This window comes from Budorcas taxicolor, unplaced genomic scaffold (assembly GCF_023091745.1).
Source record: "Budorcas taxicolor isolate Tak-1 unplaced genomic scaffold, Takin1.1 scaffold411, whole genome shotgun sequence".
Classification (NCBI taxonomy): Eukaryota; Metazoa; Chordata; class Mammalia; order Artiodactyla; family Bovidae; genus Budorcas; species Budorcas taxicolor.
The window spans coordinates 24698-48075 of record NW_026292345.1 but is presented as its reverse complement, the minus strand read 5'-3'; the positions used below and the strand labels follow the sequence as shown (position 1 = coordinate 48075).

The 23378-nt window shown below is 45.0% G+C and overlaps 1 protein-coding gene across 2 annotated transcripts in view; it reads right to left on the bottom strand.

The window, feature by feature from the left end:
• The window catches only part of LOC128071380 (DCC-interacting protein 13-beta), a 55271-nt gene that overhangs the window by 16119 nt on the left and 15774 nt on the right, over window positions 1–23378 (bottom strand). For both annotated transcript variants that reach the window (XM_052664265.1, XM_052664266.1), the window contains exons 3-11: window positions 19796–19855; window positions 19159–19230; window positions 13771–13858; window positions 11197–11238; window positions 11022–11080; window positions 9915–10061; window positions 6548–6630; window positions 3140–3298; window positions 1308–1496 (exon numbers count right to left, since the gene is read on the bottom strand). In XM_052664265.1, coding sequence (XP_052520225.1) covers window positions 1308–1496; window positions 3140–3298; window positions 6548–6630; window positions 9915–10061; window positions 11022–11080; window positions 11197–11238; window positions 13771–13858; window positions 19159–19230; window positions 19796–19855 — 899 coding nt within the window. The remainder of the gene's footprint in view (window positions 1–1307; window positions 1497–3139; window positions 3299–6547; window positions 6631–9914; window positions 10062–11021; window positions 11081–11196; window positions 11239–13770; window positions 13859–19158; window positions 19231–19795; window positions 19856–23378) is intronic.

Sequence of the window (23378 nt, the reverse complement as noted above, 5' to 3'; positions counted from 1 at the left end):
CTTCCCTCCCCTGGGCCTCAGGTTTCCCATCTCTACAGTGAGCAAGCTGGACTCAGACCTGCTAGCCAAAGGTCATGATTCTGCAGCGTGGACCATCTTGTGGCCCTGCGTAGATGATCCAAGGTAGCCAAAACTGTGGCCTCACCACTCCTCCAGCCACACCCAAAGAACCAGCAGCCATTCCACGCCTTCCTAAGAACTGAATCTCTGCATGCCGTGGACTGGGAGTAAGACACGTGCAATCCTGCCCTACTTCCATAAAGGCATCGCTCCTGAAGGGACTCCACACCTGCCAGTTCCTGCGTTCCTCATCACGTCTCTGGGAGCTGGGGAACGTGGATCGTATCCCTATTTCTTATCGCAGGGAAGTGAAGCCCAGAGGAGTTTCATAACTGCCTGGGACTGTGACTAGAATCCGGTATCTTCATTCCCAAGTCATTTCCCAGCACCCAGGGAGGAAGGATGATGTCTGAATACGCTCTGCCATTCTGGGAGAAGAGACGGTCTACACCATACAACACTGCCCCCTCCCCTGAGAATCTCAGCTCAGAAGCCCAGTGGAGAAAGGGAATGTAAGCAGAGCAGCGCTGAGCACGGGCCACTCCTCCCCACAAGCAGGTGAGGCCTAGAACACTTCACGGGGCTCCGGACTCCGTGAAGCAGTTTCAGACCACTGCTCCAAGTGAGAGGGGATCTCGCTCAGACAGGGTCTACTGTGATGATATGATATGTGTAAGTGTGTGATCGGTCACTTCTGGGCCCAAGGTGCACAGCAGTATGTGGGGACAAGCGTGTTAATGACACGACACTGCTGCAGCCGAACGTCCTGCTCACGTCAGCTGTGTCAGCTGGAGCAGTGGACGCCTCAGGCAGGCTGGCACCACCCCTCTCTCTGAGTCTCTACTGATCAATAGCTCCTTCCATCGCGCTCTACACATGTAGGTCACCCCTTCTCCAAAGCCACACACAAACCCTCCCTGGGACTTCTTTTTTTTGGCTGCATGGCATGCAGGATCTTAGTTCCCTGAACACGGATCCAACCTGCACCCCCAGCAGTGTAAGCATGGAGTCTTAACTACTGGACCTCCAGGGAAGTCTCCTCCCTGGGACTTCTTATAAAAGGCAGGCTGGACTCCATATGGTCCAGTATCCTTGCTTAAAGAGAACATAAAACAACCCTCAGGAAAGGTCAACATCACCCAGAGCGGGGCCTCCCCCAAGGAGGGCCAACACACAGAGTGACTTAGGAGGCCCTCGCAGAGGTGGACTCACTGCCCATTCCTCCCACATAAACCCGCGTGGCCTACGCTTTTCCATTGGGAGTGGTGATCTGGAAGCAGTATCGTCGGTCCTCACAGTCCACCGCCATCACCGAGCAGTTGTCCAGGTCCTGGATCAGGCCCCCGGCCACGGCGCCCCTGGGCTGGCACATGAGATTCCCGCCTTGGGTGAAGAAGTAGAGTCTCTCCCAGGTGGTTGAGACCAGCCCTGTTTTACTGTGAGAATTGAATTGTGAAAAGCCCATGAGCACTAGGAGCATGAACGGCACCTCAAGAGTCTTGCTGCCTCTTTATGGGTACTGGTAGTGTTTCAGAGGACTTCCCTGGTGGCTCAGACGGTAAAGCCTCTGTCTACAATGCGGGAGACTCGGATTCAAGCCCTGCATTGGGAATGTCCCCTGGAGAAAGAAATGGCAATCCACTCCAGTACTATTGCCTAGAAAATCCCATGGACAGAGGAGCCTGGCAGGCTGCAGTCTATGGGGTCACAAAGAGTCAGACACGACTGAGTGACTTCACTTCACTTCAGTGTTTCAGAAACGATGGGTTTCTTGACATTAAAGCAAAAGTGCTTTGAAAAGAACTCAAGTGCAAAGACTAGCAGTGGGGGGGGACAGTGCAGCCTGAGTTAGTGGGGAGCTGACAGGCTCTGCTGGTCCCAGGGCCAGCTCCAGGATGTGTGCGGGGCACCTACGCCACTGCAGCCAGACTTGGCTTCTCAACCCAGTGTCAGCCATCGGACACTGAAAACCTCGAAGACCACTTCTCTGAAGACTCAGAGCTGAACTGCTCGAAATCTAGTTACAGAGTTACCAGGGTCACCTCAGCCCACAGCACATACCCCAGAATCCTGGGTGCTTTTTATCAGACTGGGTTTTGTTTCAGCTTAGATGTTATTCTTGTTTTGTGGGCTGTTTACAAGAGAAAAATCCAGTTCCTGACCAGTAACACCAGAACCTTGTGGAGTTTTCGGTACAGAACTAAAGGAGATATGTGGCTTGTGATCTTGACAAGCTTTACGGACTCTCGAAGAGCTCCACCCTGGAAGGAAAGCAGCTGGCAATTTCTCTTCATGCCCCCTCCATTTGGGGGGCGTCGAATATATTTACTTCATTCAGTGTGTACGGAGTGTGACTATGTATAGGGCACTAGGTTTCCAGCCTCAATAATTACAATTTCCAAAAATGGTAACAGCTAACACTGGAGTGCTTATACCTGCTAGGAATTACCTCAGTTAATCTTTGTAACAATTTTATGATGTAGGTTCAGTTTTCAGCTCTATTTGATAAATGAAGTGATCGGGGCCCCAGCCCAGCCAGGGCGTCTGACCAGTGGGAGTTCACCACTGCACCTGCTCTGCTCTTAGGCTCAGGTAAACCTGAGTGTCTTGTTCATTTGAAATGGGCAGTTGGAAGACCTGAAGGTTAAATATGAGATTCAGTCTATAGAAATCTAGGCGACTCTGATTAAGTTCCTGGCCCTCAAGACGCTGGCCTCAGTGCTGGGTCACTGGCACACTGCTCTCACCCACTGGGAGTCTGGGGAAGGGTCTCAGTGGTCTAGGACGATGACCACTAAGAGCAGTCTACTTACAAATGGCCCTGGTGAGCAGGAAGGGGTGGCCTGTGGTGTCTTGGGAGTCCACGTACTAGGTTCTTACTCACACAACTGTTTCAAGCCCATCTCTCAGCACAGTTTGGGACCCGGTCCAGGTCCTGTGTCCCAGGCGGGAGGGGCGCCTGGTGGGAGCTCTTCCTCACTCTCACACACCCCCACCCTTTGATGGGGCATGTAACAGGTGCTCTCAGCCACTGCTAGGGAACACAGCTTTTAGAAGGGGGCGGGCAGAGCACTCTTACTTTCTAAGATTAAGGTAACCGGCCTTCTGGATAAGGTTCCTGTTGATCTGGGGTGCAGCCACATCGAAGTCTGGGGTGTAAACAGCTTCGTCGAGAGAAAGTAATTCTTGCTGGGATGCCCTCATCTTCTCTGCTTCCACTTCTAGTTCCACCTGGATGCTTGAGACAGAAGGTGTCAGATCAGTCACTTGTCACAGCAGATGGTGGAGCCTCCCCATGGCTTCCTGGCTCACACAGGATACACAAGGCTCCACCTGAGGCCCTGAAAGCTGAAGACCACAGGGACTCCAGTCTGTGTCACCTAAAGTGTTAACAAGATGGCTGTTTTCAAACAGAGCTGAACTGAATAGCACTGGGTGAGGCCTGAATCCAGGTAAGCAGTTACTCTGCTGACACAGTGGTGTCCAGGCTCAGAACTACCAGTGTGAGTTTGAGAAGGCAAGCCCATCCTCGGGAGCCACAGGTGCTGGCAGCTGTGGAAGTGCCGGGGAGGCAAGAAGGAGACGGCCGTCATTATGGGCAGGAGTGGAGACGGCCACTGGAGACTGGAAAGCAACTAGAGCACAAACACAAAGGCAAGGCCAGTGCTTCTCCCTTGTGTGACAGCTACTCAACTGCCCAGAGATGGCACTGGCTGGCGGGCCATAATTTGCCTATGGTCTGGCTTCATTTCCTTGTGCCCTGAAGTGTGGAAAACCTGGAAGCTTTACCTTGAAACAAGCAGCTAGCTGCCCTTTCTCCCTGATAAGGTGAGGCCCCAACAGCAATCACACCCAGTGAGGACAGCCTGGGTTATAAAGTCTTAAACGCAATCTGCCAGGATGGTCCCTCCACCCAAGAAAACAAACTGGAGGCACTGTTCCACTTCCCCACTGCAGTAAGGAGGCAGGACTGAACTCCACTGTTGATTTCAGAACGAAGCCTGGGGGCCACTGAGTCCAGGGTTTGAGAGTGAGCTCCTCAGCATTTCCTTTCAAAAGCGCTCTGCAGGTGAGTGAGCTCAGGCTTGGTCATTCCACGTTCTCCTCTTGGAGGTTCAGTGTCTACTGCCTGTCTACTGCCGTCTTGTTTAACGCTGCCCTGATACAAGCAGTCAGTCTGAGTTAATTTTGGCTGTTTGGACATTTGAATGGAATGCCTGGGGCTCCACCAATGAACCTCATTAGTTTAACCTGCCTGTCACTGCCAAGGCTGAGAGAAAGAAATGAGAAAAAAAAAAAAAAATTAAGCGGTAAGGATGTAGAAAGAGGAAGCCAAACGTATACAGAATCTGGTAGGCTCATCAGCTTTTGTGAGAAGCCTCTGAAGAGCTCATGAAAGGTAAGCATGCTTTCCCCCAGAAGAGCCCTCATGTGAACCACCACCACATCATGCGCACAACTGCAGGGAGCTCGTAGCCCCTTCCCCTCCCCCAGCCGTGTGGACTCAGGCTCAAAGATTCTGAGCTAATGCAGGAATTCAGAGAACAGGGGAGAAAAGTCACCATCTTCAAATGTTCCCTTCAAAGTTTTTTTTTTTTTTTTTTTTTTACAAAATCATGTTTTATTTAATTAAAAAGTGTGTGTGAAAAAAAAAAAAAACAGTGAAAAAGGCTGACATGTTATCACTTGGAGTAGGGATTAAAAGCAAAGCCCCTGGCACCAGAGGTGGTTTGAAATACCACCCATGTGGGTTCAGGCTGGGTTCTGAATCCTCTCACACCTGTATGGGAGGCCAGGCATCCATCTCCAGGGGAAGCATCACAGAGCCCAGAGCCGCCATGAGACACTCATCCCTTGGCCTCTCAGGTGGGGTGGCTGCTGACATATGGCAGTGCAGCAGTAAGACCCTTCTCATAGGCTGGCGGGGGTGGGGGGCAGCAGTATTTATCTACTCACCAGAACAAAATGTAAGGGATAGGAAAATGAGAATTCTTAACTGTATGCTTTCACTGTTTGAACCAGGAGGTTCTGGGGCTCCCGGGTTCAGCTGGGAACCCCACCTGCTGCCTCTGTAGCAAAATGCCTCGTCAGGCAGCAGAAGCACAACTCACAAAAGTAGACCCAGCCCTCGGGAGCAGGTGTGTGGCCAGGGCCGAGTCACAAGACTGTGGGAACAGCTGGTGCCCTGGTGACAGTTCAGAGAGAGAGACGCCAACAAGGAGAGGATGCGAGCACTGCAGCGTGCCGGAAATGGGCACAAACGTCCTGCCACCCGCTAATAAAAAAATCTAGTCCACGAGAAAACCCTGAAGCACAAGTAGTTCTCGCAGAGACACAGAAAACCATGGGATTCTGAGAGTTAAGCAGGATGAGAGAGGCGGCGAGAGATAAAGGAGAGCGTTTTGCAGTGACAAGTTAATGGGCTCCCTATTTTCACTTTCTCCTGACACTCCTGGGGTTCACAATCAAATTACAAGGCAGGAAATTGAATTCAGATTTCACAAACTGCTTTCTAGCATAATTATAAATTTAATGTGCATGCAGCAATCAGAGGAAAAAAACAGTTTGGGGACTTTCACGAAGGAATATACGCTTTCCTGAACCGCAGCTCTCCATGTATTGCCCAAACAAATTCTGCTCCTTGGCCTTTTAAAGATACTTTGAAATGCAGCATCCTCAAGAAAATGGACAACACTCATTTTTCCACACAAAATAAGATCCTATACTTATATTTCTATTTTGTACACTGACTTGTCAGTTATACATCTATATATACAGAGAGACAACATTTCTGTATTCCAGGAATCGTGAGGCGTGCTCAAGGACCACACGTCTGTGCTGTTAATGAAATGAGCCTGGCGTTGGCGGTGCCTGGGCGCCTTCCATGAGCTCACTAGCGGGGACACTGATGACAGGAAGCGAGAAGACTCAGAGCAGCCGCAGCCTCAATTAAACGTGGGTAGGACGGTCTGCATTTGCAAAGCTGAGCTGCAGTTTGGTAAATGAATTTTAAGAAGGCTTAATGTCTTATTTATCTATTTGTCATTCACAAATGATGCTGAGTTTCCTGAAAAGCTGCAGCACTTCTGGCTGATAACCCCATTAGCTCTCAAAGAAAAAAGCAAGCCACTCTTCTAAACTGGACTCACAGGCTTATAACGTGAAACTTGAGTATTAAAAAAGAAGATGTTAAGAGGAACTTGGACTTAATGGGAAAGTACCCTTGTGGATGTTTTAATTTTTATTTAGAATTTGTAGTAGATAGGACTCTGGCTCCATCCAAGTCAAGAACTGCAGAAATCATGACTTTCCAAGCACACTACTCACAAAGAGCACAGCGAAAAGATGGGTGCCGTCTCTGAGCGTTTTTGGAGTGGAGGCGGTCAGGGTCGGGGGCTCTGTGGGGCCCTCCCCTCACCTTGCAGAGAGACTGACTCAGGAGAAGAGACAAAAGGCAAAGGAGATTCAAACCAGAGCACAGCATTACCTTTGAACCATGTCTGCGACGGAGGATAAGAAGCCGTCCATACTCTGGGAAAACATCTCTGCTCCCTTCTTAAAAAAGTTAATCTGAAAGATACAATTTTGACATTCTGAAAACTGTCTGGAAAAGGTGATTGATAAAACTCATGAAATGTGAGCTTGACAGCATCAGGGCAGTTGACACTAGTGAGCCCTCCTGCCCGCAGCATTCACTGCCTTCCAGCTGAGGCCCACCTCACCAGCCGAGAGTTACTCCCAAAGCCCTCAGTGCATCGGTAGAGGGAGGGGGGTGAAGCCTGCTAGCTTGCTGAAAGGCTGTGAAGACCAGAGGTAGTATAAGGGCTTGGTACATACCCCCCTCATCAATAACTACTACTGATAATTATATAGATATTATCATCTGCCTTTTTCCTGTGTGAATGTAGAGTCATCTCTTCAGGGCCAGTATTAGGTCTTATTCACCTTTGGGTCTCCAGCAGCCAACACGGTGACATGCACAGCACCAGCAAGAAGCAGAGAAGCAGTGTGCAGCTCTCAGTGAAGGGAAGGCCACACTGACGGCCTCTTCTCACTGAGCCACGTGTGGCTCTGAACACAGGCCAGACAGATGGTGACCTGGCTGCCAGCTTGCAGAAGGAAAATGGGGCTGAAGATCCTTAAAAGGCCCTTCCAACTCTGACATCAACTTAAAGGGGATCGTGCATGAGGAGGACACAGCAGGGCTGTGGCACTGTGTAGGTGCTGGACACTGGGGGCGGGGCCCTCCTGCTCCCCAACATTCTGACCTGGAAGCAGGTCTTATCTGGGTGGTGGGCATGGAAATCCACCTTTCACCTCTAAGAGGCTAGGAGGTGTCATTGGTACAGTTCTGACATCCTCACACCTGGGCCCCCAGACACCCTGGGGAGGCACATACACCAGTGTACTTAGTTCTTACGGTACAGAAACACAAGGCTCCGGGTATTCCTAATGCGAGGAATACCTGCAGGGAGATGCCCTGGCTCCATGATCTTGGACCCATACAGAGATCAACACTGTAAATGCCACTCTGAGTCCCAGAAATGTTAAACATCAAAGTCTGTTAAATAAGCATTCTACATTTCTGAGGGCACAGCATGAAGGTGGCTTTTCCTCTGCTTCCCCGCCCTGAACTCCTTGGAATTGATACTAAGTCTATACCTCAGCTCCTCTACTATTCTGTAAAGGCTGAGGGCAGAGGCTCATGCAGTCCTTTAAACCACCTGACGGAAGGAAGGCATTCACCACCGGCTTCTACAACCACGTGATGTACGACTCACCCTGTAAATACAACATTTTTTGTGTTCTCATGTACCTGTACACAGATTACAAAACCTCAATCTGTGGGTAGGCATCAAGATTGAATCATAGCTTAATTGGAAACCTGTTTACCGAGGGCCAGAGAAGGAAAAACTGGAGTCAAACCACCTTCACTGAAGTGGATGGTGCTGAGAAGTCTCATTTGGTGCAACATCATCCGAAGCCCTCAGTTTGTGGCCCTCTGTGAAAAGCAGAAGTACTGTGGTCACATGACCATCAGCTACCAAAGCAGATGCTCCGTGGGCAGTGGGTACAGAGGGCTGATGAGGCAGGAGGACAGTGAATGCTTCAGAATCATCCAGAGATTCACGGTGTCAGACAACAACCTCATTTACAGGAAGGAACTATTGTTTTTACCAGAATTTAGAAGTCTGCAGGGTGAGACTTTCATCCAGCCTTCTGTCTTGAAATCTGCATACTTTTCATATAAAAAATGAAACATGCCATCCTCAGTCCTCGAAAACGATGCTGCCACCACCCAACAAGGATGGTGTGCTCTGGTCTGCCTTCCTAGGTGCAGGGGCTACACCGCGCTACTGCACTTGATGTCTTCCCCTCTGCGGCCAGGCTGGGAGATGCGCTAGAATCCTTGGCTGTGAAAGCCAGTGAAACAAGTCAGTATCAAACCCATCCTTCAGGCCTTGTGAGGACCCTCCTCTGACCAACCCAGCTCCCCAAGCACTGACCTGTCAGGCCTGGAGCTGTTCATCTTTCTGAGATGCTGAGTCCAGGTCCTTCCCTGACTTGGGGCCTCTAACTGAGAAAGAATACTGCTCCAAAGGCAAGAACTGCTAATCCAGGAGGTCAGATGTAGAAAGAGGTATTAGTCAGAGAGAACAAGGGAGTACTGGCATTCTCTAACAATGCCAGGACAAGGGCAGGGGCAGAGGGACAGTATTTAGCGGAAGAGGGGAGGGCAGCAGAGTGCGAGTATACACGAGCAGGCACACGTGCCCCTTCCGAGGAAGCTGGGCAGTGCCCGAGGATTTGCTCAGGATTGGGGCCCACAGCTGGACAGCGCTAGTTTCTGGTTTAATCCAGCTTTACTCAGCTGACACACAGATTATATTGCCCTAGTTAAATATTACCTCCGAAGACATAAGCTGACCTTACTGTCCCCACCACTAAACAATGTAACAAACATATTGAGAAGATAGCTGAGCTTAAATGTTTGAAGCTTCTCTCTTATTCTCTTTTTGAATGAAACGGATATTTTATTTTTTGGAAATATATGTATTCTTAAAATGTATTTTAAAAATAATAGATGCTCACATGGGGGGTTTTTTAAAAGTTGCTTTTTTTCTTCTCAACGTTTTGCTTCTTCACATTCCCTTCAGTCCCTAGGTTAACTGGGAAGATTCCCAGGTGTGTTTCTCACATGCCCAAGTGAGGTTTTGGAGCCAAGCTAAGTGGGGCAAACGCAGGGTAGGTAGGGGTGAAGTGCGAGGGCTGGTGTCCCAGGTCAAGGCCTCATCCTGAAACTGTAGCCTCCCTGCAGAGTGTTCAGTAGTCCATGAAATGGGAGGAAGAAGGTGGATCAGTATTCTACAGAGACTTCATCAGGCAGTGGCAATGTTTCCCCATGCCCCAGAAGCCAAGGTGCTGGCAATAACCTCAGCAAGGTTATCTTGTGAGAAGAGCCCTTCCCACACAGAAGACAAAGGAACATGCGGAGTCCTGGGTTGCAGGCCCAGTTCTACCAATCTGGGAGTCAGAGGCTTCTCAGAAAATTGGACCACGCCTGGCTTTCATTGGAATCAGACACAAAGGCCATGCCGGCTCCTCCCCACGGGAGTCCTGGGAACGGGCCATTGTTTCCTGCACATACAGCCTAACAAGTCCAGCTACTGAGGACCCAGCCCCTCTGGAAGCTGTCCAAGTGCTGGCATCTAGTAGCTTCTAGGAAGGCTGTGCATCTGTGTTTTTTTCTCTGATGATGCTTCCATGTCTCCTAGGGGCTTCGTCAGCAGAACACCACGCTGTTCTCCACAGCTGGTCAGGTCTGAGGCCTCGGGGCAGGGGGACAGCCCTACCTGTCCATGGGCAAAGCCCAGCATGGGCTCCATCATGGCTACACGCTTCCTGTACTGCAGCGCATTGAGGGCACAGTAGTATTGAAGGGAGGAAAGGTGCTGTTTTCGCCGGGCTGCTGCCACCTCCTTCACGATTTCAGCCTTCACCTGGTTAAGAGAGGAAAGGAAAACCAATGGCAAGCTGTCCAAAGCAAGCGGCAATTCTGTACGGGCTGGCAACTTCAAAATATGTTTGTTTATTCATTAGAGCAATACTTGTGACAAAAAACATAAGGTTCTCCCCCAACTTTTTAAGAAGTCAAATTAAAAATACCAAAATTAATGGCATCTCAGTGTTTGTGAGGGTGAAGCCAAGAATTTCTGCTGGCAGTACTACAAAGAACTACAGTCCTTTAGGAGAATAATATGGCAGCATGCAATCAAAGCCATACACATTCTGCTTCACTCATAAGACTGTATTCCCAGGAAATCATGGAATGGAAGTGCAAGTTATACATCTGAAAATATTCGATATTCTCCGTGTGTGTGTGTGTCAGTCATTTAGTTGTGTCCAACTCTTTGTGACCCCTTGGACTGTGGCCCGCCAGGCTCCTCTGTCCATGGGATTCTCCAGGCAAGAATACTGGAGTGGGGTGCCATTTCCTTCTCCAGGGGATCTTAACCCAGGGACTGAACCCGGGTCTCCTGCACTGCAGGCAGATTCTTTACCATCTGAGCTATAGGGAAGTCCCCGATATTCTCTATAGCACCTAAGAAGCTAGAAAGCATGAGTTAAAGAATCAGAGGCTACATCCAGGGCAAGGAGATCAAGTGCCTGAGTATATCTGAGTCAGATAATCATATGAGGTATCAAGCTTAAGATAGAATCATTACATGATTATCATTTTACAGTGGTTCCAAGTTCATGTTTAATAAACCAGTTTGAAAAGCCAGAACAGGGAAGCAGAAGTCTACTTAAGAGATTTGGAATAAGTATTTTTAAAAATCCATGTGTAGGAAAAAAAAAATTCTCAGGACACCCTCAATGCCACAAATTCATAACAGGAAAACATAAAAGGAGCTTAAATAAATGAAGTGAAAAGTAACATGGAAGGTAGGTTTTCTTACCTTTTCATTCTCCTTTTTTTTAGGAAGCCTACTATATTTTGCCATTGAGAGGTCATGCTCTAAAAATAAACAGACATTTTAGCACCCAGATGGGTTGAAAGGCAAGAACATTCATTCAGCATCTCTACCCACAGACAAACTAAACCCTCATACCAAGACTAGAGAAGATGCTTACCGCTGCTGGCGAGTCCGAAAAGATCCTTTAAAGTGCTTACTTCTGAATAAGAGAAAAGAAACATCTTAAAACAAAGAAAAAGAAAGTATGCCAACCCAGAGCTCTGTGCTTTCCCAGGAAAATAAAGATATGTACATGGAAGGGGAAAGTCTTCACCAGCACTCCCAGGTCCTGGTGACTGGGGATGCTTGCTTTAATGAAAAACTTCTGAAGCGATCTAGTATACTGTACTTGCAACAAGTCAACACCAATAAATATTACCCCATGTAGGTGCCACACACATCATGTATAAAGATGGCTTAACAAAGTAAGACCAAAAAAACAAAGTCAATGTTAGAGAGCAATGACCATCCAAGGTTAAAAACTTAAAAGCATGAAGATATTTAAAAGGAAGCAACACTTTCTACAATTCTAAAATAATCCATTTTTACTTTATCAACAGAGAAAAGCATTTTCACATTTTCTATGTTGTTTTTTGTCTCAAAACTGCTTTCAGCTTATAAATTTCTCTTCACATTTTTGTTATTCTTTCTAATATGGAGGCTACTTTCTGCCTTTCTATTCTTTTTCTTTCTTTCTCATCTTTTACTTCCCGTTGGAGCAGTTTTAGAGTTTTTTCCTTATCAATTTTAAATCACTTGCTTAAAAACTCTTGCATTATATTCATTCAGATTATGTACTTACTGGTGGGTAAGCAGGCTTCCCAGATAGTTCAGTGGTAAGGAACTCCCCTGCTAATGCAGGAGACCCAGGTTCAATCCCTTGGTTGGGAAGATCCCCTGGAGGAGGAAATGGCAACCCACTCCAGTATTCTTGCCTGGGAAATCCCATGGACAGAGAAGCCTGGTGGGCTACAGTCCATGGGGTCACTAAAGAGTTGGTATGACCCAAGGCAAACCCTTCAAATCTCTGTCTTGGTGTTATCAGAAAAGTATAACAACTTTTTTCATGAATACTAAGAGACTTCTCTTTTCACTATTACTGGATACTTTTATTATCTTAAAAAAAAAATTATCATCCTGGTAAATATTACTGTTCCACAAGTTGAGCCCTCTGGACTAACAAGGGCCATGTCATCAAGGCTGCAGGGCATGTCAGGCTGAGGTTCCCACCAACAAACCTGAGAAACATCAGTTTGACCATACAAGTCGTCAGGGGGGATTCTTCTGTCTCCAAAAGACTTAAGAGTTTGTTTTTCAAATGACACCCCTACATGTTTCTAATAGTTTCATTTAGAGAAAATCTTTTTTTAAAATGCACTCAATGAAGTTTTCAGTTACCACTGGATAAACAGCACAGGACAGGACTGTATTTAGGTCTGGGATTTACATGCGATTATAGATGAGCAACACTAAAAAACATGAAAAATCCTGCTCAGTTGAGATTTCTCTTCATACAAGCTGACATGTATTACGTTTTATTTATCAAGCATTGCTGCTGCCAAGTGCTACTCTACTTGGGGGGAGTTTAGGGTGACATGATCACAGGGGATCTCAAAGTGAGGGGGAAGAAAGCTTCATGTTTAAGATCTGGCCTTCCATGAATGGCATCTTTTCTGCCTAAAACAAAAACTTTAAGGTGCTGTATTTTTAAAGACGAAGTACTATCCTGAACAACAGAGCCTTCAGTACTCAGGTTCAGACTTTCTGTTCTGCAATTTTTTATATCGGTGTTGTAGAAAATACAATTCTTTACTCTTTGAGCAATGAACATTTTCAATGAAATAAAAACGGACAAAAGGACTAGAAAACCCACATTCCCAAAAGTAATATTAACTAAGTTTTTTCAAGATTATACATTTTTTCACTACCTTCATTTCAAATGATATAAAATTATTCTAAAGTTTTATTTTAGTTGAAGAACCAAAATTAACCCAAAAGAGCAACTAGGCTCTCTGAACTAGTCGCAGGTACTCCCTCCCACTAAATGTGAGCTCCACTGTTGTTGTTCACAGCTACATCCCAGAATCGAGCATGGATACCGCATGGTCCCCACTTTGGCCTTTCCTCCTGAAGCTTCCCACTTACATTCCAAAGTATTCATGGCTCCACAGGAACAGCATGCCTTTACAAATGCCCCCAACATGAGTTTGGGCAAACTCCAGGAGACAGTGAAGGACACGGAAGGAAGCCTGGCTTGCTGCAGTCCATGGAGTCACAAACACTGGACATGACTTAGCGACTGATTAACAACAACCTGTAATATGAGTCTTGTTATCTCTGTCTACTTGGTAAACATTTATTTATCAAAACCCAGCTCAGAGATCTTCTCTAGGAAGCCTTCCTTGGCACCCTACCCTCCAAAGGGTAATAACGCCTTTCTATGTGCGGTTTCTGTTCCCTGTACAGCCCTATCAAGCTGCCCTAGTCACATTACAATTGTTTCCAACTCTGTTTTCTTATTAGCCTTTGACTTCCTTTAGGTGAGCCAAGAACACTGTGAGGATTTAATAAAAGCTGAAAAAGAGGGTATTTCTCAATGATCCACACACTTAAAAGAAATAGTTGCAGAAAAAAAAAATACTAAAAGAATTAATATTCTGAAAGTATATGGCATTGAACTCAGATACTTTACCTGTAAGATCCTTTTCTCGAAATTGTATAATTGGTAGAACCATTGTGTCTGCCAACTGTTTAGCCAGCTCTGTATGGAGAACATTAAGCTGAAAGAAAGAGAAGTCTATTGAAGAAAATAATACCTACTATTTCTGACTCTGTCTTATTTCACCGAGCGATCACACTGAACACTTCCATGTGATTAAAGAGCTCAGTTAGACTTCTCAGCAAATAAATTACCCTTCATAAAGCAGTAAATGACATAGGCAAAGAGGTATTAAAAACCAAAGGCAAGGTTCTAACTGACCAATGCACCATTTAAGTTTGCTAAAGGAATTTCTGAGCCCATGGTTATTGTTTGTTTACTGTGCAAATTCTGGCTCTGTGTTCTTGACATGAGCCACATGTCCCTAGAGAAGGAAAAAGCTCTGATGTGTGGGCAGTAAGGTTAGCACTTTGCCAGGCCTCTGTGTGAGCATGTTCTCTCAGATGGGGCTGAGGTCATACCTTAAAGACTGGCCTGCTCGGAACCTACCTACCTTGCAAGTGTAGGCACTGGGGACCTGGGAAATGCTATGGAGAGAGAAAGCTCCCTGCGGAGACAACCAGCCAGATTGCAGACCTTTCCAGGAGCAAGAAGGCTCTATTCAGATACGCTCCTCCTCACCAGATAATTTTAACAGCTCTTGATTCTTTCCTCTCTTCCATCTCAAGGCCTTACTAAATCCTGTCTTTGTAAAAGGTCTAGGAGAAATAAAAATCATCACCACCAGCATGAACACTTTGGAGCACCTCATGCACCACTTTGTGTGCCCGCTTTCTGTGCTTTTATATCACTTAGTTCCCATCTACTCTGTCAGATGGGTATTATTTATTATACTCAGTTTTATAAGTGGGCAAATAAATATCTAAATCTACAGAGCAAATCAGTGGAACAGCTAGGATGTTAATCCCTGGCTCAGTTCGGTTCAGTTCAGTCGCTCAGTCGTGTCCAACTCTTTGTGACCCCATGAACTGCAGCATGCCAGGCCTCCCTGTCCATCACCAACTCCCAGAGTTCACTCAAACTCACGTCCATCGAGTCGGTGATGCCATCCAGCCATTTCATCCTCTGTCGTCCCCTTCTCCTCCTGCCCCCAATCCCTCCCAGCATCAGAGTCTTTTCCAATGAGTCAACTCTTTGCATGAGGCGGCCAAAGTACTGGAGTTTCAGCTTTAGCATCATTCCTTCGAAAGAACACCCAAGGCTGATCTCCTTTAGAATGGACTGGTTGGATTTCCTTGCAGTCCAAGGGACTCTCAAGAGTCTTCTCCAACACCACACTTCAAAACCATCAATTCTTCGGTGCTCAACTTTCTTCACAGTCCAACTCTCACATCCATACATGACCACTGGAAAAACCATAGCCTTGACTAGATGGACCTTTGTTGGCAAAGTAATGTCTCTGCTTTTCAATATACTATCTAGGTTGGTCATTAACTTTCCTTCCAAGGAGTAAGCATCTTTTAATTTCATGGCTGCAGTCACCATCTGCAGCGATTTTGGAACCCAAAAAAAATAAAGTCTGACACTGTTTCCCCATCTATTTCCCATGAAGTGATGGCACCAGATGCCATGATCCTCGTTTTCTGAATGTTGAGGTTTAAGCCAACTTTTTCACTCTCTTCTTTCACTTTCATCAAGAGGCTTTTTAGTTCCTCTTCACTTTCTGCCATGAGGGTGGTGTCATCTGCACATCTGAGGTTATTGATATTTCTCCCAGCAATGTTGATTCCAGCTTGTGCTTCTTCCAGCCCAGCGTTTCTCATGATGTACTCTGCATATGTTAAATAAGCAGGGTGACAATATACAGCCTTGATGTACTCCTTTTCCTATTTGGAACCAGGCTACTGAGATCTAAAATTCACACTCTTCTCAAAACATTGTCTGGGATACAGTTTGTCTTTCATGCTCACAAAGTGGCCAAAACATTTAACGTGTGGTAGTTGGTAATGAATACAGTGGAAGGCCCTGACTTCCAGATACTATGAGGATGCTCTGGGATTCCTGTTGGGTGTATAAGGAGAAATCACCCAGGGATTGTTTTTTGGGGTAAATGTTAGGCGAAGTTTATTTCAGCAGCGATCAAAGACACACCCACATCCCCCTTTTGCACACAGATCTCCCAACAGATCTGGTCCTTCAGGGTGGTGCTTTCAGAGGCTCTGACAAGATTAAAAACTGGCCTAAGGTCAACCATCTGTCAGGCAAGGGAGCAGCTGGCCAGTCAATGTTCCCCTTGTCTTTCAATCAAGCCAAAGGATGGCAGTTTTTTGTTTTTTGTTTTTCTCCCTGTGGGGGAACACATGAAGACAGCCATGCCAAAAAACACATTAGGATAGAACATGTTAACTACTTTTCCTGAATAACTGCAATAGGAAATGTACCTTTTTTTTTTTTACTAACAATTAATCAGATGAATTCAATGAACTGGCTCTGCATCAAATGCTCTAATTGTTTACTATAATCTTTATAACAGCTTGGTTAAGTGGACTATCCTGCTTCTGTCATTTACAGATGAAAAAAAACAAAACACAGAGAGGTTAAATGGTTTTCTTTCCAAAGGTTATATACCTCAGGAATGGCAAATTTCCGAATTATTCATTTTCTTCCTAATTTCTTCTGAAGGATCAAGGGATCTGTGTCACCAACTCTTTCCTTTGGGGCCTTGGGAGGTAAGGAATAATCACTTCCAAACACACCACCTCTGCTGAGAAGTATGCAAAGAACACAGACCTTCTCTTGGCTCTTCAGTATCATCACACAGAAAATGGGCAACGCAGCATGCTCCTTGCATGACTCTTTTGAGGATAAAACAATAACGTGAATAAGTAACACTCAGAGGAGAGGGCCTGACACACTGGGCAATGGAATCAATAATGTCAAAAATTTCCTGTCTCAGAGGCACTAAAAATAAGTAATCTAGAAACCTTGCTTTTGGTGAAATCATCAAGGATAAAAATCTCTATATGCCTATAATATCAAAGATCTGAATCCAACACATCCTATTAAATATAAGTGACACAAATCTCTACTTTTAGTTGGATTTTTCAATTTCTGAGTCAAATTACTTCTTTTGAAAAATTGTCAATCTGATATAGACCCAGGTAGAGAAAACTACCTCAAAAGTTACTCTCTACTTCCCACCTGAGTTAACTGCTTTCACTGGTTTAAGTCTTGACATCAACAGGCTTGTGTGAAAAGTCACAGTGCTAAGTTTCCAGAAGGCTATGATACTGCCTATAAAAATCACACTTCCAAGCTTCCATCCTTTTGGAATAATCATTCCCCACTGACAGAGTCATCACTGGCCAGTAAGTTCGTGAAAAGGCGCTCAACATCACTAATTGTTAGAGAGATGCAAATGAAAGCTATAGTGAGGTATAATAAATGCTGGAGAGGGTGTGGAGAAAAGAGAAGGCTCCTATACTGTTGGTGGGAATGTAAACCAGTGCAGCTACTATGGAAATCATGTGGTATCACTTATACATGGAATTTAAAATATGATACAAATGTGCTTATTTACAAAACAGAAACAGGCTCACAGACACAGAAAGCAAACTTAAAGTTACCAAAGAGGAAAAGGTGTGGAAGAATAAGTTAGGAGTTTGAGATTAGCAGATATAAACTACTACATATAAAATAAACAACAAGGTCCTACTATATTCAATATTGTGTAAGAAACTATAATGGAAAGGAATATGAAAGAAAAAATATATATCTGAATCACTTTGCTGTAATCAACTATGTTTCAATAAAAATCAATTCATTAAAAAAAAAAAAAGAAGAATGATCATTCCTGCCCAGGAAAATATAGTTATAAGTAAAGATCTTAAAGTGGAAATCCTAATTTAGGGTTTTCACAAATAACCACATTTCCTTAGCAACTCTCTTTTGGTCAAGAAAACATAACTTCAGTGAGTGCAGACTACCGCTTCTCCCCCTGGGCTATTCATTTACTGTTAACTAAGGAAAATTCTTCTAACCTTCAACAAAATTACTTGTTGCTCTTCCCTAATTCCATTTTCCATTCATCTTCCTCCTCTTCTGGACTAGACATGCATCCATATTATTATACAAAGAGCCCCAGCAGTGGAACAGAGGACAAAGCTCACTACCAACTGGACAGTTTGTATCCACATCCCTAGTGCCTGGAACTGCATCTGCTAAATAGCAGGTGGTCAGTATTTGTTGAATGAATATCAACTTGGTGAACTGAATGAACAGACAACTGGCACAAATTTATGTGAACATTAGTTTCTCATTTTTTAAACTGAAGACAGCGTCACCTTCGTATCAACGGTGGCGCAATGCAATGGCACCTGTGCACTGTCTTGTTTGCTTATTCTCTGAAGATGTTCTATTGTAAGCGCTACAAACGCCTTGAAAAATGAAGTCGTTTACGCTCATCTAATTTGGCAGAGGGTGCTGCCCAGCACCTGTAGCACCTGAGCTCTTAAGTTTTTTATGATCAGGATGTAGACACTTCTCCTATACCAACACATGCTATTCACAAATATTCCAAATATATTATACAACAGAGCCATAAGAACAGTTGTCAAAATCTCTCTGTAGTGGGTTGACTCACACTCCCCGCAAAGTGATGTCTATACCATGTGAATTTTAGGGAAAAGGATCTTTGCAGATACAATAAAGGATCTTAAAATAAGATCACTCTGGGTTATCCAGGTGTGCCCTAAATCCACTGACAAGTGTTCTAATAAGAGAATAGGACACAGACATGGAGCAAACAGATGGTGGTAGGGTAGGGAGAGAAGGCCATGTGAACTCAGGGGTAGAGACGGGGGTGATGCTGCCACAAGTCAAGGAACACCCAGAGTCACCAGGAGTTGGGAGGAGCAAGGACAGATTCTCCTCTGGATGCTCCAGAGAGAACGTGGCCCTGCCAACAACTTGATTTCATACTTGTGGCCTCCAGAACTGTGAGAGAATACATTTCCATTGTTTCAGGCCACCTATGTGTAACTTTATTACAGCAGCCCCGAGACACTAATTCTTCCTCCTTAGGAAACTGAATTTTTAGAAGTCTTTCTTTCAATCTATTGCTATGTGTACCAAGGCCTGTCCCTTCAAGCCAAAATCAAACATAACCGCATACAAATCTCATTTATGAAATGAGCCTTGGAAGATAAGGCTGAGATACCTTCTCAGATATTTAAGTAGATACCTAAAAATAAAAAGTAGGCCGAAATAAAGAGGAAAGAAAGTTCAAAAAAAGAATCAAATAAAAATTTGCTAGGTATACCTATGGCTGATTCATGTTGATGTTTGGCAGAAACAAACACAATTCTGTAAAACCTTTATCCTTCAATCAAAAAAAAAAAAATTGCCATGTTGCCATCTTACCTCATCCACCACTTTGGAAAAATAGTGGAGTGTAGAAATGACCTCTTCATCCCCTTTGCCAAGAGCAAAATTCTAAGACCAAAGGAAAAAAGTGCCAGGTGTTAGCTAAATGCCAGGGGATTCAGCACTATAGCATCATCCCACAAGACACTGCCCTCTACATCGACTTCCTCCCCTCCCAAGAGCACATGACGTCAGAGTGTCTGACTGCAGAGAACCAGAGCTCTCCCTTGTTCTGCCCCAGCCACGCTGTCAGCTGCCTTTCCCAGGCTATCCCGTTGTTGGTCGTCACCCTTCTATCTAGATATAATAGTATCTTTCAGTTTATTGCCTGGAATTCTTAGTGTTGATGCACTTGTAGTCCCTCAAAAAATACGAACCCTTAGGGCAGTTGATTACTTTTGTAAGCTAATTTTAAGAATACATATATAAGAATATATCATAAAGACTTTCGGATAATCATCAGTTAGAATTTATCAGTGGATAAGAAAAGGCAAGAACAAGAAAAAATGGAACTGGCCTATGGAAAAAAACAAAGTTAGAAGGAAGGTCTCTAAAGGATGCCCCCAGAACATTCCTTTGTAAGAACTCCACCTAGGACTCTCTTAAGACATATGCCACATATTTATCAAGTTACCTGTTTTTCATATGCCAGCAGTTGCTTAGAAAGCTGTTGAGTAGCCAGGCACATTTCATTCTGTAGGGAAAAGAGAAAAGTAAGATTTGTTCAGCACACATACAGTCACTGAAAATAATGCCATGTCAGAGAATCCCTTAAACATAATATGTATCTATAAAATAATAAAATACTTTGTTCAGAAATTATTTGAAAGAGAAGACCAAAACAAAAAAAAAATTTTTTTATAAAAAAGCTTTTCTCATACCCACCATTTATAAATCAGTGCTCCTTCTGGTCATTCAGTCAGTAAACAAATGTAGTAAACCACTAAAGTGTGCCAAACATCCAACCAAGGTTTGGTCCCTGCCCTCACAGGGTTTGTTGGGGAAACAGACATTAAAAACTAGTTACAAGCATGATGAGACCCACAGAGGAAAGACTGGGTGCATTAGGAGGCTCTGACGGGAGGGGCTGGATGGTCTCTAATGAAGAGATGTTTCAAGCAGACAGATCCCTGGAGAAAGACCAGGAACTGGCCACAGGGATGAGCTTTCCAGGAGGAATGGGCATGTAGAAAAGCACCCAGCATGTCTGAAAAGCTATAAAGCTGGGTGTAGCTAGAGCTTGGGGTACAGGGTGTGGAAGTGAGACAAGCCTGGCAAGGCAGGCAGAGTGAGGGCATGCAGGACTCTGTGGCCCAGCTGTAAGCAGCATTACAACACGACACATAGTTGGATTCTACCAAAAACACAGCACTAAGTCAGTGTTATCCATGTGTTATCACTGTGCTACCAATGATGGATGGCAATTCAGAAGCACAGCTACAGTGCCTGGGAAGGTCCCTTTTGTACTGTTTTTCACTGGCAGACATGGTCCACTTTCACCTTATTGTATTTCTCTCTCTAATCTCTGGCTACACAGCAGCTGTCTACCACTATCCTCCCAGCATCAACACATCCGGCCTAGAAAACGTGTCTTACATGTCTATAGCTCAGTGAAGGCTTCTCTTTAGGTTTAGGGTATACTCCTAAGAGAGGAACGGTGCCAGACGAGGGGAGGGTACTGGCCAGCCTTGACCTCCACTGCTGTTCTAATTCTCCTGGGTTTGCTGTGCCCTAGGGGTGAAGGCCTGAGTTCTGCCAGGGCTTGTTTTATTTTTCATGGGCCTCCTTTGCAAGATCCATCAGAGCCTAATCCCATGGTTTTTTGGCCTTCTTTGCAGATAACTGGTCAACCTGTTCCCCAGTTTCCTTCTTCTGTCCCAAGAAACAGCCATCAGTAGACCCTGAAATGCGGTATGCTCTCTTCTCCCCCAGGATAAAGTCAGCAAACATAACGAAAATTCCCAGCTTTGGCATCCTACTGGGGTGCCACCACTTTGAAAACAAACTAGAGCTGGCAGTCATGTAGCCAAGAGGGAGGCAAAGGAACAAATCCAGAAGCACTGCGCCTGGACCTAGACAGGAGTGTGCAACTGTTCTCGGCACAGAGAAGCACTCCACAAGTGCTTATGAATGAGGAACAGACACAGCGAGAAGCCTCATCTAATTTCAAGTCTTTAAACAATGCCTGGGATCACAGCATAAGGACGAAAATACTTCCTAATCGTATAAGGCAACATCACAAACAAGGGGGGGATAGAATACAGAGCGGACGGGGATGATGCAGTCAGCCAGGAGACAGTCTGCGCACCATCTTCAGCAGTGCTGTTCTGACGGTCGGGGTGCAGGGGAACAAGGGTCTCAGCCCATTCACTGAGCTGCTACTCTGCTGTGTGAGAAAACCTCCTACTCCTCTTCTTTGAGCTCATGGCAGTGGGTCTGAGATGGATCTATTCAAGTCACCCCAGACAGCACAATGGAGACTATGATTTGCAGAGCCACAGAATCATCCTAAGCACAGCAGTGAACATTTACAGAGCTCTTAATTCAAGCCAGATACCACACACTAAGTGCATTCTTGGCATTGTGTCATTTCATCCTGGCAACCCTGTAAGGCAGGTTCTAACTATTAACTTGATTTTACAGAAGAAATGGAGGCACAGAGACATTAGGCCATCTGCCCAAGGTCACACAGCTAGTTAGCAGCAGGACTGAGATATGAGTCCAGGTCTGTCTGAGTCTAAAACCCACACTCTTAAGATCCTAAGTCCTGCTAAGACAAAAGACCTGAGAAGACCACAACTTTGGGCTAGAGATGACACACTTTTCCTATAAAAGGCCAGAGAGCAATTATTTTTGACTCATTGGACGGATGGTCTCTGTCATGACACAAAAGCAGCCATAAATAATTCATGGGCAAAAGAGTGTGGCTTTGTTCCGATAAAACTTTATTTACAAATAAGAGCCCAGTCCAAGGGTCATAAAGTGTTGGTCCTGTTTAGACAGTAAACGTCTCACAGATTGTCCTCGGCCTCACCTCCCTCAGAAGGCTCTCCATGAAGCTACAACTCTTCAGAGTCAGGAACAGATTCTGCACTTCTAGCCCATTCTTTTCTTTATTGTAGCTAAGTCTAAAATATTACTGCCTCATATCTGCCTCCTTAGAGACCAATCAACATGATAACCACACTCCTTGCTTTCATAACAAGCAAGGGCCACAGGCTGCTTGAATCCTTCTCTACTTTGGAGGGTCCTGGCAAGCACCCTCACATGTAGTGGAGATACCTGCCAGGGAGCTGCCGGCACCTGACAGTGTCCAGGCCTGGGGGGGGTGTTCATGGGGAGAGGTGCTCATGCGCTATGTGCACAACGCCACTGAGGCGCAGGGAGAAGGGGCAGAGCAAACACCACACAACTGCTTCCAAAACTCCTGTGCACAGTGGCCTCTGCCAGGTCTCCACTAGAAACAGTTTCTGAAAATCCTGTGTATTTCAGATGTGTGTGATTCCAGGCACCAAGATTCTGTTCTACAAGCATGACTCCATCAAAGACAAATACATGTTACAAAATGGCCTGTCACCTGCCCTGAAAAGAAATGAAACTCCCCTGTACAGAGCACATGATATGAAGTCTTTTTAAACTAGACCAACTTTAATCTTAACTCATACTTAATCTATTGTACACAAAGGTTTCACGAAACGCTTTACCAACATCAATTAATTAATCCACACCCTGTGAGGTAAGCCTGCCTAATTATCTCTGCAATAAGACCTGTAAAACTGGAACTTGTGTGAAGAGTAAATATTAGTAGTAACAATAATAAAAGTAGCTGCTAATATTTACTGAGTCTTTTCTAAGTACCTGAATTGCTGTTAAGCATTGTTTATATACCATCACATTTAATCCTTATAAGGCACTTACAATATAGAGAATATTCTTACTTTCATACAAATGAGGAGAAAGGTTCCTCTGTAACTACACAATTAGTAACCAGAATGGCAACAACTCGACTCAGAACTGTCAGACTCAAAATCTAAAGCGCAAGTTCTTAACAATATATTGGGTTGGCCAAAAAGTTCATTTATAAAACCCAAAAGAACTTTTTGGCTAACCCAATACTATTCCTATCCAAAGTCCAAAACTGTACTTAGTTATACTCCGTGGGCAGGTCTCGTAGGGCCTATAAATATCAGCATAAATTCTCTATTCTTCTAGCTGTA